This window comes from Atractosteus spatula, chromosome 13 (genome assembly GCF_055471065.1).
Source record: "Atractosteus spatula isolate fAtrSpa1 chromosome 13, fAtrSpa1.hap1, whole genome shotgun sequence".
Classification (NCBI taxonomy): domain Eukaryota; kingdom Metazoa; phylum Chordata; class Actinopteri; order Semionotiformes; family Lepisosteidae; genus Atractosteus; species Atractosteus spatula.
The window spans coordinates 1,672,801-1,691,208 of NC_142718.1; the positions used below are offsets into that span (position 1 = coordinate 1,672,801).

At 57.8% G+C, this 18,408-nt stretch overlaps 2 protein-coding genes across 2 annotated transcripts; both read left to right on the top strand.

Moving 5' to 3' along the window:
* Positions 1-73: 73 nt before the first annotated feature.
* plbd1b (phospholipase B domain containing 1b) lies at positions 74-10,265 on the top strand. Its single transcript, XM_088930309.1, has 11 exons — positions 74-257; positions 2,393-2,615; positions 2,716-2,799; positions 3,595-3,736; positions 4,919-5,071; positions 5,785-5,929; positions 6,150-6,350; positions 7,104-7,244; positions 7,885-8,070; positions 8,602-8,708; positions 9,212-10,265. Exons 1-11 carry the CDS (start codon positions 167-169, stop codon positions 9,422-9,424), a joined length of 1,686 nt encoding a protein of 561 aa, XP_088786435.1. The 5' UTR covers positions 74-166; the 3' UTR covers positions 9,425-10,265.
* A 95-nt stretch (positions 10,266-10,360) lies between these two features.
* Positions 10,361-18,399, top strand: LOC148821572 (uncharacterized). Its single transcript, XM_088930314.1, has 4 exons — positions 10,361-12,024; positions 12,837-12,926; positions 14,361-14,534; positions 16,749-18,399. The coding sequence occupies exons 1-4, from the start codon at positions 11,943-11,945 to the stop codon at positions 17,051-17,053; spliced, it is 651 nt and encodes a 216-aa protein (XP_088786440.1). The 5' UTR covers positions 10,361-11,942; the 3' UTR covers positions 17,054-18,399.
* Positions 18,400-18,408: the final 9 nt, after the last annotated feature.

An 18,408-nucleotide genomic window follows, 5' to 3' on the forward strand; every position in this document is an offset into this window, starting at 1 on the left:
TCGGACACTTCCTGAGCATGACGCACGGGCACCCGCCCCCCGTCTCAGTTCCCCTCCCTCCGAGCGCGGTCCTGCTGCCAGCCCAGGTCCCGGGGACGGGCTGTCGAGGCTGCAGGACAGGCTGAGCAGCTGCAGCGGTGTCGCTCCTGACCCCTGAAGTCCGCCCATGGCTGCGGTTCGTGCGTCCCGGCTGGCGCTGCTGGCGGCGCTGGTGCTGCTCCTGATGTCCGTGTGCGCGCCGGTCCCCCAGGCGAGCAGTGAGTCTCCACCGCCGGGGGTCGGCTTCTCCAGCCTGCCTGGACCTTATCCTGTCTTCTCTCTCTCTCTCTCTGTCCCTTGTCTGCCTGTCTTCCCCGTCCTCCGCCTGGGTTCTCCACAGGTGTGGGGAGCTGGTCGTGCCCGCTTTTGCTCCTGGCAAAGATCGAATTTGGGAAAGCTTAGGGTAAATGCAGAGGGAGACGAACGAAACGGAGGGGAAGAAAGTTAATAATATACCGATTTCTTTTTTCGGGCAGTAAATGTTCAAAACAGTGTGTCACACACACACAGCAGGACACAGGACACAGGGCACGGGGTGGGTAAAGTACACTTTTAAAGCGTGTAAGAACGTGTTTTCTTATCAACATGGGGAAAACAGTTTTCTGTAAAAAAAACACACACGATTCACACGGTTAACAAGTTATGAACAAGACGTGAGAAATAACGCGGTGAACAGGACTTCGCTCCCAGTGGAGCTGTGAGAGTCGGTATTTTTCGCGTGTAAACTGTGGGTGTATGTGGTCGAGTGCGTGAGTCTGTCTGTGTGTGCGTGTGCGGCTATTGGTGTGTGTGTCAAAGCATCTGTGTGTATATTTTAAGAGTGCATCTTTGTGAACAACTGTGATCTCAGTCTGAGCTCTCTCAGTCCAGTGGAGTGTGTGAAGAGTGATGTAGCACTCCTGCTCCAGTGGAGTGTGTGAGAGTGTGAGGTAGCACTTCCTCTCCAGTGGAGTGTGTGAAGAGTGATGTAGCACTCCCTCTCCAGTGGAGTGTGTGAGAGTATGATGTAGCACTCCTGCTCCAGTGGAGTGTGTGAGAGTGTGATGTAGCACTCCCGCTCCAGTGGAGTGTGTGAAGAGTGATGTAGCACTCCCTCTCCAGTGGAGTGTGTGAAGAGTGATGTAGCACTCCCTCTCCAGTGGAGTGTGTGAGAGTATGATGTAGCACTCCCTCTCCAGTGGAGTGTGTGAAGAGTGATGTAGCACTCCCTCTCCAGTGGAGTGTGTGAGAGTATGATGTAGCACTCCCTCTCCAGTGGAGTGTGTGAAGTGTGATGTAGCACTCCCGCTCCAGTGGAGTGTGTGAGAGTGTGATGTAGCACTCCTGCTCCAGTGGAGTGTGTGAAGTGTGATGTAGCACTCCCTCTCCAGTGGAGTGTGTGAAGTGTGATGTAGCACTCCCTCTCCAGTGGAGTGTGTGAGAGTGTGATGTAGCACTCCTGCTCCAGTGGAGTGTGTGAGAGTGTGATGTAGCACTCCTGCTCCAGTGGAGTGTGTGAGAGTGTGATGTAGCACTCCCTCTCCAGTGGAGTGTGTGTGAGTGTGATGTAGCACTCCCTCTCCAGTGGAGTGTGTGAGAGTGTGAGGTAGCACTCCTGCTCCAGTGGAGTGTGTGAGAGTGTGATGTAGCACTCCCTCTCCAGTGGAGTGTGTGGAGTGTGTGAAGTGTGATGTAGCACTCCCGCTCCAGTGGAGTGTGTGAGAGTGTGATGTAGCACTCCTGCTCCAGTGGAGTGTGTGAGAGTGTGATGTAGCACTCCCTCTCCAGTGGAGTGTGTGGAGTGTGTGAAGTGTGATGTAGCACTCCCGCTCCAGTGGAGTGTGTGAGAGTGTGATGTAGCACTCCCTCTCCAGTGGAGTGTGTGAGAGTGTGATGTAGCACTCCCTCTCCAGTGGAGTGTGTGAGAGTGTGAGGTAGCACTCCCTCTCCAGTGGAGTGTGTGGAGTGTGTGAAGTGTGATGTAGCACTCCTGCTCCAGTGGAGTGTGTGAGAGTGTGATGTAGCACTCCTGCTCCCGTGGAGTGTGTGAAGTGTGATGTAGCACTCCCGCTCCAGTGGAGTGTGTGAGAGTGTGATGTAGCACTCCCTCTCCAGTGGAGTGTGTGGAGTGTGTGAGAGTGTGATGTAGCACTCCCTCTGCAGTGGAGTGTGTGAAGTGTGATGTAGCACTCCCGCTCCAGTGGAGTGTGTGAGAGTGTGATGTAGCACTCCCTCTCCAGTGGAGTGTGTGAAGTGTGTGAAGTGTGATGTAGCACTCCTGCTCCTGTGGAGTGTGTGAGAGTGTGATGTAGCACTCCCTCTCCAGTGGAGTGTGTGAGAGTGTGATCCGGCTCTCTCTGTCCGGCTCTCTCAGAGCAGCACATGGCCACAGTGTACTGGGACCCGTCTCACAAGTGCGTGCTGCTGAAGGACGGGGTGATGGAGAAGCAGGGCGACGCCTATGGCTACTACAGCGACACCCTGACCCAGATCGGCTGGGGGGTCCTGGAGCTGCGAGCCGGCTACGGGCAGACCCCCCAGTCCGACGAGACCACCTCTTTCCTCGCGGGGTACCTGGAGGGCTTCCTGACTGCGCCGTAAGTCCGTAGTTTGAGACCCCGAAGCCCCTGAGAGCTGAAATCAAACAGGCTTCTTTTTTTTTCTGGGGTTTCAGTCGGTTTCGCTTGGTCCCCCCAGGCTGATGTTCGACCACTACGCCAACATGTACCCCCAGCTGATCAGCGACCCCAAGATTCTGGGCCCGGTGCAGGACTTCATGAGGTGGGAGGATGTTGTTAATCTCTTCACTTACTGAGCCCCTGTCTTTCTCGCTTCCTTTATTGCCCCAGATGGGATATTCGCATTGCAGACATGTACACAATAGATAATGGATTTAACAACATGAACCCATTAACAAATACACAAATACCCAAATACACGTATGCATAAGGTTACGATCAGGGTCTGCCACACCCTCTCTCGTAACATAGGGCAGGATACAGTCCAGAGCAGCTGCGTGATTGATCATCCAGCTCTTTCTTGAAAGAGGGCAGAGTATCGTCCTCGACAACAAGGCAGGGCAGCTTGTTCCACACTCCCACCGCCCTTTGTGCAAAGATCTGGCTTCCTGTCCTGACTGGAGGGTCTCATCCAGCTGTGTCTGGAAAGCAGCCTGGGTATCGGCTTCCACCACACAGCTGGGGAGCTTGTTCCACGCTCCCACCGCCGTTTGTGTAAAGAAGCGCTCCCTGTTCTCAGTTTGAAATGCGCTGCCCTGTAGCTGGCTCCTTTGTGCCCTGGGATTGGAGTTTCACTGTTGGTTCGGAAGACGTCTCCCGTCTTTGTCTCTGTGTGGAGCTCAGAATATAGAGGAGTTTAAGCAGCGTGGGCCTGGTCTCGCGGCGCTCTGTGTTTGTGTGAGACCAGTGAAGGGATCCGGACAGCCGGCACCAGGCGGGGTGACAGGGTTCCCGCAGAACGCAGAGCCCTGGAGCACCGAGGACCGAGTCCCAGACGGGCCCCGGGCTCCGCCGGGCTGTCTGCGCCCCTGCCTGAGTCCCTGCCCGGTGCCCGCAGGAAACAGGACGCCTGGGTGAGGGCACAGGTTCGGAACCACAGCGCCTCCGACCCGCTGTGGCGCCACGCCGGCTTCCTGGTGGCCCAGCTGGACGGGCTGCAGGCGGGAGCTGCGGACTGGGCCAAGAAGAACAAGAGGGAGGTACTGAAGTGTGCACTGCAGCATGAAGCAACGCAACACAACACAATACAACACAACACTGTACTACTGAGCGGGCTGCAGGCAGGAGCTGGGATTAGGCCAAGAAGAACAAGAGGGGGGTACCTCAGTGTGCAACACTGTATAGCACAACAGTACACAACACTGTACTGTACAAGCCTATATAATGGTACACAGCACTGCACAATACAGTGTTGCAGTGTACAACACTACAGTGTGCAGCACTACACAGCACTGCTGCACAACACTCTAAAAGACAGTGTATCGGACAACACTGCACTGCACAGCAGCACACAGGATAAGACAACACTGCTCTGACACTGCACAACACAACACAGCTACTGAGGTACTGATCTGGTACCGATCTCCTCTCCTTCCTGGCTACCAGCCCGGCCTGTGGTCAGTCTGGGTGTCAGTCAGTCAGCCAGCCGCTGGAGGTCCCAGTGACAGGGCAGCCAGATTTGGGATTTGTAAAAATGGGGTTGAGCCACCAGAGGGCAGCGTTGAGACACACCAAAAGCAAGCAAACCCGCACCTGTGGACGCTGTTTCCCTGTAACAGACACTCAGAGTGGACGGGGCTTGTGTGCTCGCTGGCGGGGTGAGATCCGCTGTGGCTCCACAGCCGAAACGTTGTGTTTCCTGTTCCTCTGCTGCCTGCGCATGCTGACGCAGCCCCCTGCTTGTAATGCTGTGGGATACTAACAGGCACAGGAGATCTTCGCTGGCTTCTCTGTGGGTGAAGCTGTGTCTGCCAGCGTGTTGTGTGGGGAGCGTGCTGTGAAACACATTTCTCCAACGGGACAGTGCAGCATGAATAGAATATAGAGGCACGATTCTACATGTGAGCCCCCCCCTGCTGTGCCATCAACGCAGTGGGGGGGCTGTTACAGTCCCTCACTGCCTGGGTGTGAGGCGATACTGCCCTCATACCCTCACTGCCTGGGTATGAGTTTCCTGCCACGAACTGACTCACACTGATGGTTTTTTTTAAGCTGTATGTTATTTAGCGTGTTGTTGGTGCTGCTGCTGTTCCGCGTTCTCTGTCTTTGTACTGGAGCCCATGCGCGTCAGCAGGGCAGCACGCTGGTGCACACGATCCATCAGCTGCACCGAACTGATGGCAGCAGTGCCATGGAGTCACCCCCCCCCCCGTCTCCCCCAGCCCCTCCCTCTGTTCGCAGTGCAGTTCCTCAACGCGCTGGGGGACCTGCTGGATCTCATCCCTGCCCTGGTGCCACACCCCCCCTCGAAACCCCCCGTCCTCCTCAGGTACCCCGGCCAGCCTGCCATGGGACACTGCTCCGCCCTCATCAAGGTCAGAGGTCATTTGCTGTGGGGTTATACTCTGCTCCCCTCCACTGCCGGCGTGATTTGGCGGAGATCTGTGCTGAACTCGGATCACCCTTGTCCAATCGCAGTGCAGGAAGTACAGCTCAGTCTCGGCTTCTCCCTGCTGGCAGTGGGAGCACAGCCTGTCCTCTCTGGTCTGTCTGTGTCCGGTCTATCTGTCCAGCCTGTGGTCACTGATCCTGTCCTCTCTGGTCTGTCTGTGCCCGGTCTATCTGTCCAGCCTGTGGTCACTGATCCTGTCCTCTCTGGTCTGTCTGTGTCCAGTCTATCTGTCCAGCCTGTGGTCACTGATCCTGTCCTCTCTGGTCTGTCTGTGCCCAGTCTATCTGTCCAGCCTGTGGTCACTGATCCTGTCCTCTCTGGTCTGTCTGTGCCCAGTCTATCTGTCCAGCCTGTGGTCACTGATCCTGTCCTCTCTGGTCTGTCTGTGTCCAGTCTATCTGTCCAGCCTGTGGTCACTGATCCTGTCCTCTCTGGTCTGTCTGTGTCCAGTCTATCTGTCCAGCCTGTGGTCACTGATCCTGTCCTCTCTGGACAGCCCGGTCAAACGGGCTGTGGTCACTGATCCTGTCCTCTCTGGACAGCCCGGTCATACGGGCTGTGGTCACTGATCCTGTCCTCTCTGGACAGCCCGGTCAGACGGGCTGTGTCCTCTCACTCTCCCCTGCTCTGTCGCAGGTGCTGCCCGGCTATGAGAACCTGCTGATGTCCCACTCCAGCTGGTACACCTACGCCGCCACCCTGCGGATCTTCAAGCACTGGGACATCCGGCTGACCGAGCCCCACACCGCCACCGGGAGACTGTCCTTCAGCAGTTATCCTGGTGCGGGTCTGGGCTGGGGCTGGCTGTATGAATCTACTGGAGTGTCCTGTCAGTCAGTGTGTCTGTATGAACCCCTCTCTCTCTCAGTGCAGTGTTCATGTACTGGAGTGTCCAGTCAGTGTGTCTGTATGAACCCCTCTCTCTCTCAGTGCAGTGTTCATGTACTGGAGTGTCCAGTCAGTCAGTGTGTCTGTATGAACCCCTCTCTCTGTGTCTGCAGGTTTTCTGGTGTCCCTGGATGATTTCTATCTGTTGGGCAGCGGGCTGGTGATGATCCAGACCACCAACAGCGTGTTCAACAGATCACTGTTTGACCTCATCACCCCTCGGAGCCTGCTGGCCTGGCAGAGGGTGCGCCTGGCAAATGCACTGGCCCAGGACGGGCAGCAGTGGGCAGAGACCTTCTCCAGATACAACTCCGGTGAGCCCAGCTCTGACCTCCAGCCAGCCAGTCACCTTTTGTACAGTATATGTTGCAGAACCCATCGTCCACTCCTGTGCATTTACAGACATGGCCCGAGGCAGTGAAAGGAGAGGGGTGGGCTTTCCATCAGATATTGTTGTGACCTGCAGAGCAAATCTGGTGTATATTAGCGGTACCGATGCAGCCATTCAGAGTGCGCGGCACAGACACGTACCGCGGGTAATTGGCTACGTCCTCGCGCGATACCACGGTACGTGATTGGTTGACCGACAGGGGCACTCGTGGTGCGTTGGTCGGTCGTAGAAAGATTTAAATGTCTTTACTGTGCCCCTTTTAGTATTGAATATTTATATGGAATTTTACCACTGAAGGGAAATCTTAGTAGCTGAGCATAAAAAGAATAGGGGCATACTGTAACGCGTGTGAAGGCCATAAACGCTATTAATTTTGGAACATAAACATACAGTATATGGCTGGTCTCGGTACCTTAAAGAAAAAATACACACCAGTATTCCATTTCTCCCTAAACATTTGAAGCGTTGAAGTCTTTAACTAACATGTGAAATAACGTGTATAAAAAGTGGTAGTTTTAAGCTTTTCTGCTGATATAATATGGAATATTTATAAAACAAGAAGGTGCTGTCCTGGAGTGGAAGAGTAGTGCTCCAGCCTTTGGAAGCGGAGGGCCAAAGCTTAGCTCTTGACATGCAGCCCCGCGCCCGACCTGAACCACACGTCGCCCCCCTGCAGGCACCTACAATAACCAGTACATGGTGGTGGACCTGAGCCGGGTGTCCCTCGGGCACGGGATCGAGGACGGCGCCCTGGTCATCGTGGAGCAGATCCCCGGGCTGGTGGTGCACTCGGACCAGACGCAGACCCTGCGCAGGGGTGAGCCCCGGCGCCTCTCCTTCCCTCCTCCGTGTCTGTCGCCCACGCTCTGCCTCGTCTTCTGAAAGTGACCTCTCTGCGGCTCCCTGCCCCCGGCCTTCTCGCTTAGAACAGCTGCGTCTCTGTCCGCAGATCCCATCGCCAGTCTGTCTGCCTCATTAATGCAGCTTGTTTACTCTCAAAGCCCGTGCCTGTCGGTCCGCCAGGTCTCCCTCCTGCCCGTGCCTGTCGGTCCGCCTGGTCTCCCTCCTGCCCGTGCCTGTCGGTCCGCCAGGTCTCCCTCCTGCCCGTGCCTGTCGGTCCGCCAGGTCTCCCTCCTGCCCGTGCCTGTCGGTCCGCCAGGTCTCCCTCCTGCCCGTGCCTGTCGGTCCGCCAGGTCTCCCTCCTGCCCGTGCCTGTCGGTCCGCCTGGTCTCCCTCCTGCCCGTGCCTGTCGGTCCGCCTGGTCTCCCTCCTGCCCGTGCCTGTCGGTCCGCCTGGTCTCCCTCCTGCCCGTACCTGTCGGTCCGCCAGGTCTCCCTCCTGCCCGTACCATGTGTCCGTGTCTCCTGGCCTGGTTTCCTGGCAGTCGGTGTCTCTGACGCGTTTGTCCGTGTCGGCTCCTGCCCCCTGAGCCCTGTGTCCCCCCTCCCCCCGCGCAGGGTACTGGCCCTCCTACAACGTGCCCTTCCACGAGCAGATCTACAACCTCAGCGGCTACCCGGCCATGCGGCAGGAGTACGGGCAGCAGTTCTCCTACGACCTGTGCGCTCGCGCCAAGATCTTCCGCCGGGACCAGGCGGGCGTGGCCGACCTGCGGTCCCTCAAGCACATCATGCGGCTCAACGGTAGGTGGAGGAACCCCGGAGCGCTCCGCGTTGTCCCTGAATCTGGAGGTTTGTTCCCATCCAGCATCCCGACTGACGTGGCCGACCCGCCTGCCGCACATCGCCGGAGTCTCGCAGGAACCCCTTCGGTCAGGACGTCCCAGCCTGGCCTTAGATAGCTGACCGGAGTGTCTCCGCTCCACGTCTGGAGGGGCCGGGGGGGGGGGGGGGGGGTTCCCCAAAACGGTCAGCTGTCGGGAATGCACTGTTCCCGAGCTCCCCTCCTCTGCGCAGGTGTGGTTCTGCAGGTGTGTGCACAATGTCTCATGTTACCCTGTCCTCTGCGCGACAACTCAGAATCGCTCAGACAGGGATCGGAACAGCTCATTAAATCCAGAAATGGAGATGCGGTCACGAGCAAGCACTCCTCCGGAGGTCTGAGGGAGAGGGATGTCTAGGTTCCATGGGATAGTTCCTGGATTCATGTCGAATCCATGCCAGGAAGTTGCTGCCCTCCGATTGGTTAATTATGTCCCCCCCTCCTGTGGTCAGATTACAAGCAGGACCCCTACTCCGAGGAGAACCCCTGTCTGGCCATCTGCTGCCGGAACGACCTGCAGTCGGAGCACCCCTCTCCCGAAGGCTGCTACGACACCAAGGTAGGGCCAGATCCCTGCACACGGCCGCCCTCTCTCTCCCAGCGCGGCCCCCTGCTGGGCGGGCATGGTCGCTGCCTTGGGGGAGACTGTGAACCCTCAATAGTCACAAACACTGAAGTCGACCCGTCCTGAACTGACTTGGCCCTGCCCTCCCAGAGAGTGGGGACCCCTGCTCTAGACACACTGACCCCCCCCCCCTCCACAGAGACACAGAGGCTGGGGATCCCTGCTCTAGACACACTGACCCCCCCTCCCCAGAGAGTGGGGACCCCTGCTCTAGACACACTGACCCCCCATCCCCAGAGAGTGGGGACCCCTGCTCTAGACACACTGACCCCTCCTCCCCAGAGAGCGGGGTCCCCTGCTCTAGACACACTGACCCCCCCCCCCCAACAGAGACACAGAGGCTGGGGACCCCTGCTCTAGACGCACTGACCCCCCTCCCCAGAGCAGCAGGACTGGGGACCCCGGGTGTGACCCAGCTCCTCTCCCCTCTCCTGCAGGTGACCGATTACGCCATGGCCCAGGAGCTGGCGGCGGAGGCCATCAGCGGGCCCACAGTGCAGGGGGGGCTGCCGGCCTTCTCCTGGAGCCACTTCAACGGCACGGCGCACCGGGGGCTGCCCGACACCTACAACTTCACCTTCGTGGGCATGAGGCCCCTGCTGTTCCAGCCCCGGAGTGAGGGGCCAGGGAGAGGAGGAGGGAGAAGATAGGAGTGAGGGAGAGGAGGAGGGAGAAGATAGGAGTGAGGGATGAGGGAGAGGAGGAGGGGGATAGGAGTGAGTGGCGAGGGAGAGGAGGAGGGGGACAGGAGTGAGGGAGAGGAGGAGGGGGACAGGAGTGAGGGATGAGGGAGAGGAGAGTGATGGGAGAAAAGGCTGTTATGGAGTTGTCGGACGACTCTTCGCCTGCTGGACCGGACGCTGGGGGAGAATCTGAGACGCCTTCACACAGGGACTGCTGCACAACACCGGGCACAGAACGGAGCAGATACAACCCCTTCTGCCACGAGCGCAGGCTGGGCAGCCCAGCGCCCACACTGCAGGGCCTGGGAAACGGGCACTAGTTACGGGTGGGGCTGCTCATTTCAGAGAGGTTCTGCAGTGGTTTCTGCTTCTACCCTGGTGCACGACGGCGGCGGTGCTCGCATTGCTTCCTGCATTGATCACCAATCAGCTCTTGAACTGCGACTAATGGATTAATCCCTGCCTTTTTTTTCCATTGTGCTTGTCATTGTGTCTGAACGGGATCTGGAATTTTGGCTTGTCTGTCCCAGAATCTCATCCATATTCCATTTTTCTGTTCTAGAACACTTTTTTCCCTAATCCTGGTCAGTGTACGTAATTATTCTGAGTATATTTGTACACAGTACATGAAAATATACTGCAAGTGAGTTTTGGAGTACTAGGCTCCACTCAGGGGCTGCTCAGGTTTCTCTCGATCCTGGGTGGCTGGATCATTGTTTTTAAGCCTACGAGTTCGCATGATTTGTGATGATTTTTAAATATTTTTTTAACTCTGTGCTGAGTGGTGAATAAAGCTCTGTCTGGAGTGGCTGACTGGTCGGGGTGGGCTGTTTAAAAACAGAAGAGCTGGCAGGTGAAGACCGGTTTTGTAAACGCATCTGCAGGGTTCAAAGGGTCTGGTGAAATCTGTAGCTCTGTTTGGTCACAGAGCAGCTCAAGGGACAGGCTGGTGGAACTGAGGCTCTTTAGTCTTACATGAAGGAGACTACAAGGACACCTGTAGTCAGAATCCTCAAGGGCACAGGCACAGTCCCGCACTCTTCTAGCCAGCCATGTCACTCACATCGATCCCCTCTTTCCTCTCAAGAAGCTGCGCTCCAGTCGGGACGGGAGGTGCGTCCCTTACACCAAGGTTGGTGGGGGTGGGGAACAAGCTGCCCAGCCATGTTATTGAAGCCGATACCCTGGCTTCTCTCCAGATGCGCTCCTGGCTAGGCGACAGGCTCGGAGGGCTGAATGGCCTGCTCCTCTGACCTCTCCTCTGTGGCGGGGGGCTGTGTGTGACGACCCCAGCGAGCCTGCTCTCGGGGGGCAGTGACTCTCTCTCTGTCTTTCTGCGGGTTCTCAGCCGAGGTGGGAGCGAAAGCAGAACCGAAACCCCCCCCCGAGCAGCGTCCCAGCGCGGCTGCTGTCTTTCAGAATAGCCCGGGTGAGCTCGGGCGACGTGGGCGGGGGGGCTTAGGGGGTGACGCACCCGCAGCTTCGCGGAAACGGGCGGAATCGCGGCATGACAGGGAACAGGAACGTCACTCTCCACGTGAGACAGAGGAACTCCGGCCTCATCCCTGCTTCAGAGAAGTGCTGGGTTGTCTCTTTAACTCTGAGCCTGTGTTTCGTGCAATTAAGAACTCATCAATGAATAATTAATAACTAATTCCTGACATCCGTGCACTGTGGGAATGTCCTTGTGCACGCTTGTATCTGTGAGTGTGTGCTTGTGTGATGCTGAGTGCACTTCTGTTGGGGTGTGTGTACTTCTGTGTGTTTGTGAAGGAACGTGCTTGTGGGTTTGAGTTTCTGGGAAGGTGTGTGTGCTTGTGATTGTGCACACACGTCTGTGGGTGTGGGTGTGCTTGTGATTGTATACACACGTCTGTGAGTGTGTTCTTGTGATTGTGCACACACATCCGTGGGTGGGTGTGTGCTTGTGATTGTGATTGTGCACACACGTCTGTGAGTGTGTGCTTGTGATTGTGCACACACATCTGTGGGTGTGGGTGTGTTTGTGATTGTACACACACGTCTGTGAGTTTTTTCTTGTGATTGTGCACACGTCTGTGAGTGTGTGTGTGCTTGTGATTGTGCACACACGACCGTGGACGTTTGTGTGTGCTTGTGATTGTGCACACGTCTGTGTGTGCGTGAGGCCTCAGCATTGTGTTCCCTGGGACCGTGATAATTGCTGGTGAGAACAGCAGGCTGGTCTGCAGGTCAGCGGGGCCCCGGAGCTCCCTGGAGACGGCAGCGCGGTGAATCACTCTTTCCTGCCACCGCTAAGCAGAAGTGAAACGCTGCTGTTGGCTGTTTTTTTCCTTCTTCCTTGTCATCTCTCATTTCGTCTTTTCATGATCTTTCCCCAGGGCCGCCCCCGAGACGCGTTCTCTGCAGCTCCGCTCCTCGGCTCTGCCCTGCTCCCCCGGCGTGTGGCTCCTGCTCGGAGACGGTTTGGTTGCCCTGACATTCGGTCGGCGAGAATCGGCACGCCATGGCCACGAGCTGCCCGCCTGGAACGTCCTTGGACACTCTGGTGAAAGCCTGCGTCTCAGAAGAGAAAAATCCTGATACCGGTACACATCCCTGCAGTGTCTGTCTGTCCCGACCAGCACCACAGCCTCATGTACTGTCTGTCTGCCTCTGCTAACTGGCACCAGAGTCTCCTATACTGCCTGTCTGTCCTGACTGGCACCACAGCCTCGCGTACTGTCTGTCTGTCCTGATGGGCACCAGAGTCTTGTGTTCTGTCTGTCTGTCCTGACTGGCACCAGAGTCTCCTATACTGCCTGTCTGTCCTGACTGGCACCACAGCCTCGCGTACTGTCTGTCTGTCCTGATGGGCACCAGAGTCTTGTGTTCTGTCTGTCTGTCCTGACTGGCACCAGAGTCTTGTGTTCTGTCTGTCTGTCCTGACTGGCACCAGAGTCTCCTATACTGCCTGTCTGTCCTGACTGGCACCACAGCCTCGCGTACTGTCTGTCTGTCCTGATGGGCACCAGAGTCTTGTGTTCTGTCTGTCTGTCCTGACTGGCACCAGAGTCTCCTATACTGCCTGTCTGTCCTGACTGGCACCACAGCCTCGCGTACTGTCTGTCTGTCCTGATGGGCACCAGAGTCTTGTGTTCTGTCTGTCTGTCCTGACTGGCACCAGAGTCTCCTATACTGTCTGTCCTGATGGGCACCAGAGTCTTGTTTACTGTCTGTCTGTCCTGATGGGCACCAGAGTCTTGTGTACTGTGTGTCTGTCTGTCCTGACTGGCACCAGAGTCTTGTGTACTGTGTGTCTGTCTGTCCTGACTGGCACCAGAGTCTTGTGTACTGACTTGTACGCGCCTGACTTGCTCGCACACCTGGTGTGACGAAAGACTTTTTAAACTGGCTGCAGGGCCCGTGAAGGGAGAGGGCTGTGCAGCCGGACTCTTCTGGGATAGCCTGGTCCGGCAGTGCATGAAGGCGCAGAAGAACCTCACCACAGGTAAGACTGGCCTGGCCATCAACACACTGCCCTGTGTGTCTGTCTTCACACCTGTGTACTGAGCTCTCCTTCGCCTTACCTGTCTGTGTACCTGTCTCTCTGACTGTCTGTCTGTCCATCAACACACTGCCCTGTGTGTCTGTCTTCACACCTGTGTACTGAGCTCTCCTCCTTACCTGTCCTCGTGTGACGTCCTGCCTGTCTGTGTACCTGTCTCTCTGCTTGTCTGATCATGAAGCTTTTTTCCTCTTCTCACTCTGCTCTCTTCAGTGGCCTCGTGATTCACGACCTGAAGGGTCCTCAGATGCTTAATGCCCGAAAAGACCGTGCTGGCATATGCGTAACCATATATATACAGTAAATATAGAACGCTGTGCCCCAGTATATTCACAAGTATAAATGAGCCTGCACGAGTATGAATGACCGTGTGTAAATATAAATGACCATGCGTGGGTATGAATGACCGTGTTTAAATATAAATGAATGCCCACAAGTATGATTGACCGTGTGTAAATATGAATGACCGCACGCGAGTATGAATGACCGTATGTCGATATAAATGAGCACACACAGATATGAATGACCGTATGTCGATATAAATGAGCGCACACAGATATGAATGACCGGATGTCGATATAAAAGAGCGCACACAGATATGAATGACCGGATGTCGATATAAAAGAGCACACACAGATATGAATGACCGTATGTCGATATAAATGAGCGCACATGAGCAGGGATGGCTGTGCGTGAGTAGCTGTGCATGTACTGTAAATGGAGACATTGCAGCTGGCCTGTTCCAGTGACAGGCTGTGAGCCGGTACAGGAGCTGGAACAGTGGAAAACCCCTTCCTCTCTGGACAATGGCACAACACATCGGAGGGCGTTGATGTCACCATCGTGACAGCGACCATGCCCTCTCTGGGGAACTCCACGCTGCAACCCCCACATGAATCACTGGCCTCCCACGGACTGGGGGGGGGGGGGGGTATTCTGATGACCTCACTTATTACTAATACATATACAGTATTAGACATGTACTCAGGTCCCTCGAGGGACCCGAGGTTGGGTGGGGGAGACTGAGCCGGTGTAGCGCCCCCTGCTGGGTTCTGTTGTTGTCCGCAGGGGCGGGAGTTCCCCACGGTCCGGTTCGTGGGCCAGCACCACATCCCGTCGTTTTACAGCGTCGTCATCCGCTCACGCCAGCTCTCTGCGTGCGAACGAGCAGGCGCCCACACGCCCGTCTGTGTGCCCGAGCCGCGCTGAGAAACACGATGGATGAGTATTCGCTCTGTTTTTTTTCACTGCCCCCCGGGACCTGTCTGCGGAACGCGCCGAGAGAATTGGGGCTCGGGATGGCTCAGCAGTCGCTCGGAGCGGACGGGCTGTCCTGCGGGTGCGCGGCTGAACGCGGTGTTTCTGCTCCCTCAACAGAGGCCGCCCCCGTCCTGGAGGCCAGCGCCGAGACCCCCCCCACTGCAGGCGCGCCGGTGGTCAGCCCCCTGGCCTGGGGGTGCGTGTTGGGGGTGATGTGTAGCTCTCTGCTGGCCCTGTTGCTCTGGTTCATCATTTACAGGAAGTACCGGAGGCAGCACGCGCGCACACCAGGTGAGACTGCAGGCTGAGGCAGCGGTGGGGAGCCCCACTCCGGGAGGTCTTGTGTCTGGGCCACCCTAAATCAGGGGTCCCCAGCTTTGGTCCTGGAGAGCACCTGTCCAGTTAGTCTATAGGTCACCCTAAATCAGGGGTCTCTGGCCCTGGTACTGGGGAGCCTCAGTCCGGGAGGTCTTGTGTCGGGGCCACCTTAAATCAGGGGTCCCCAGCTTTAGACCTGGAGATCCACAGTTCAGGAGGTCTTGTGTCGGGGCCACCTTAAATCAGGGGTCCCCAACCCTGGTCCTGGACAGCCCCAGTCTAATATGTCTTGCACAGTAGGTCACCCTTAAATCGGCAGTTGTATAGACTTAGAACATGTGAGTTCTGAGTGACTTAGCAAGTTCAGGGGTTTGGTGAAGCCCGGGGCTGGCCCTCTGAGGGTTGTGGAAGCTACAGAGTGTTGGCATTTCACCTTGATCTTAGAGAAAATGCCAACCTTCTGAATCGGACGACGCAAAGTCGACCCATAAAGCCGGACTGCGGCTCTCCGGGACCACGACTGTCCGCTCCTGCTGTTTTCTCGATGACTCCTTTCCAAAGCACAGTGGAATTCGCTAGAGCTGCACCTGCGCGCGGGTGAGCGTCTGCGTCAGGCCCTGCAGCGCTGCACCTGGCCTGCTGGGGGTTATCTGCCTGCCTTTCTCCATCGCTTCTCTTTCTCTCATTCTTACTTGCTCCCTCTCTCGTTCTCTTTCTCCCAGTCCGGATCTCTTTCTCTTTCGTGCTCACTCTCTTTCTGACTCGCCCCTCTCTGTCTCTCTGCCCCATGGGGTTTGGTGAGGTCTGTGTACATGGGGGAGGGGGGGGGTGAGTTTGGTCTGCAGCAGCTCAGCCGTGACACCCCCCCGCCCCCCTCCCCGAAGGTTTCCGTTTCTCTGTTTTCAGAGTCTGTCTCTAGGGACCCTGACAACCCAAGTCTCCAGCCCTGCTCACATCTGCTGCTGCAAGGGGCCCTTGGCGAGGTCAGGCACCTGCAGAGACTCCGCCTTCTCTCGAACCCGCGGGGCCTGGCGCCGGCGGTGCGGGCCGGGAGCCTCCTGGGGGGCGCAGCTTCTCCCACTGCGCTGCGAATACCGTCCTGACCCCCCAGCAGGAAGCGCTGACCTCTGACCTCAGGAAGTGAAAGGGGGGTGTGCCGGCCAGTCACAGGACGGTCCCAGGAAACCGCCAATCCAGCTGGTTGCAGCCCGAATCAGACCAGCGGTTCTACCAGGTCGCTGATTCGCTGATCCTTGAGATTTATTCCTCGGGACCGGTCATACCTGAAGGGCTGAAATTGTGAGTCTGTAGTTCGTGGTGTCACCTCTTCGAAATGCTCGGCCCTGCCTCAGGTGACTTGAAGGAGTGATGCACAGTGTCGTGTGCTTGTTTTGAGCACTGTGGCCAAGCGCATCAGTGCTCAGAGGAGGAGGACTAATGAAGAGAAGAAGAAGCTTTTGTATCTATAAAGCGTACATATAGGTGGAGCTGTACTGCACCAGCTGCCCCCCCAGGGCAATACACAGCTCCCAGTCCGTGCCAGCTGCACCCCCAGGGCAAGACACAGCTCCCAGTCTGCACCAGCTGCCCCCCCAGGGCAAGACACAGTGACCAGTCTGCACCAGCTGCCCCCCCAGGGCAAGACACAGTGACCAGTCTGCACCAGCTGCACCCCCAGGGCAAGACACAGCTCCCAGTCTGCGCCAGCTGCACCCCCAGGGCAAGACACAGCTCCCAGTCTGCACCAGCTGCCCCCCCAGGGCAAGACACAGTGACCAGTCTGCACCAGCTGCACCCCCAGGGCAAGACACAGCTCCCAGTCTGCGCCAGCTGCACCCCCAGGGCAAGACACAGTGACCAGTTTGCACCAGCTGCCCCCCCAGGGCAAGACACAGTGACCAGCACTAGTGGCCACAGGCAAAAGCGCCACCTACTGGTTCCCCAACACCCATTACAGCAGCAACCTTGTTTTCCCTAGAGGACCCCCATGGCGGTACTGACCCGGCCCAGCCTGTGGCCCGCACTGTCTCCTGAGAGCGAGCCGCTCGCCGGTCCTGCGGCGTCGCGCACTCCCCCACCCGGCAGATCGGGGGTCCCGCGTTGGCGCACGTGTAGTCACAGGCCAGTACGCCGCTGTGACCTGGTCGGTGGGCGGTGACGCTGACGTGCTTCCTGTTTCCTCTCTAGCCGACCCGGAAGCAGAACCCCCCAGCGAGCTGCAGCGGGTGGGAGCGGGGGGCGCCCCCCCAGGCGAGGAGGACGACGGGTCGCCCACTTCCTGTCCGCACCTGAATGGCAACGGGGTGGCGGCCGGTGTCCAGGCGCCCCGGACGGTGGCAGACTCTTCTCCCGCGGGCGAGGAGGAGGAGGAGGAGGGGCGTCTGAAGGTGTACATCTGCAACGGCAGGAAAGAGCACGGCTTCCCGCTACCTGCCACCGAGCTCGGCGGCGCCGCCCTGGTGACCACCAAAACGGTGCAGTGCGCCGAGTGAGTGGGGGGGGGGGGTCAAAGGTCAGATCCCGCGGAAGGCCGCTGTCGCGTTGCATTCGCGCGACAGGCCGCGGAGACTCCGCTCATCGGCCCCCACGCCTCCCGCTGGACACCCCGCGCAGACGCAGGCCGCCGCGCGTCTTTCCCAGGGGACGCCCTGCCCTGCCCTGGGCTGAGCCTCTTCGTTCTGCCGGGGCTCGACTCAGGCGAGCAGGGCGCTGGGCTGCTGCTGTCTTGGCCCGGCCCCTCCCGGCCCCTCCCGGCCCCCGGACGCAGGGGCGAGCGGCTGTTTCCCGTGTCCCCTGCCTCTTGCAGCAGCATTGCGATCGGAGCACCGCTACAGCGACTGTGTGACCTCTGTGAGGTCGGGAGGGCGCCCGCTGGCTCGGCTGCAGGGGGAGACCTCCAGGGGCGCCCCCGTTTGTTTTCCTCATCCGTCTGCGCCTCCTGTGCCTGCTCCCTTGCGCGGTGACCCCAGGGGGGTGAGGGGTTGGGGGTGGGGGGATCATTTTCTCTCTTTCTCCCTGATTTTTTTTGTCCTTCCCGATTCCTGTCACTCCCTTCCCGACTCGGGGCTGGGGGGGGGGGGTACGTGTGAGGCGCCCCCCCCCTCCCCCGACAGCTGCTCGGAGAATCAGGGTGTCGGAGAGGGAGAGGAATTGAAAAGAGTTGGGGTGTTACCCCGGTGTCCTGGCCAAATCTCCCCCTGGCCTTTACCCATCATGGCCTCCTAATAACCCCCCTCTCTGAATTGGCTTCATCCCTCTGCTCTCCTCCCCACTGGGAGCTGATGTGTGGTGAGCGTTCTGGCGCACTATGGCTGCTGTCGCATCATCCAGGTGGATGCTGCACCCTGGTGGTGGTGGAGGGGATCCCCATTACCTGTAAAGCGCTTTATAAGTGTAATTATATAATTATAATTATTATTATTATTATTATTATAATTGTGTGTGTTTGTGGGGGGAAACTCATCTGCTCATCTGACGCGCCGCCTGCCGAGTGATGTTGGATTGCGCGGTGGCGCGGAGTGTCCGCTAGGCAGCGGTGTGCGGTCAGAGCGCCGGGGTGCAGACAGCGGGCCTGGGACTCTGATACCCCGCCACCGGGGGGGGGGGCGATTCTAGGCTCGGGGCTGCACCGTGAGGCCAGGAATTGCAGCGGCTGCCTGTCGTGACATCCTGCGTCCGCGCTCTCTTTAAAAAAAATCCCATTTTGTCAAACCGGCCAGCCGAGAACGGGGGGTGTCTGTGGTCTTGCGTGCGCCTGACTGACCTCACGAACGAAGGTCGTAGTTTTAGGGGCTTCGTTTAAGCTGCTTGTTTATCTGCAAATAAAAACCTCAGACTTGAACTGCAG

Excerpts from the sequence above, each read along its gene's own strand:
- plbd1b (XM_088930309.1), top strand. The coding sequence starts at position 167 with ATGGCTGCGGTTCGTGCGTCCCGGCTGGCGCTGCTGGCGGCGCTGGTG. Across the intron at positions 3,737-4,918 it reads CCAAGAAGAACAAGAGGGAG|CCCCTCCCTCTGTTCGCAGT; the intron begins GTACTGAAGTGT and ends CGTCTCCCCCAG. Across the intron at positions 8,071-8,601 it reads GCACATCATGCGGCTCAACG|ATTACAAGCAGGACCCCTAC; the intron begins GTAGGTGGAGGA and ends TCCTGTGGTCAG.
- LOC148821572 (XM_088930314.1), top strand. The coding sequence starts at position 11,943 with ATGGCCACGAGCTGCCCGCCTGGAACGTCCTTGGACACTCTGGTGAAA. Across the intron at positions 12,025-12,836 it reads AGAGAAAAATCCTGATACCG|GGCCCGTGAAGGGAGAGGGC; the intron begins GTACACATCCCT and ends AACTGGCTGCAG. Across the intron at positions 12,927-14,360 it reads GCAGAAGAACCTCACCACAG|AGGCCGCCCCCGTCCTGGAG; the intron begins GTAAGACTGGCC and ends CTCCCTCAACAG.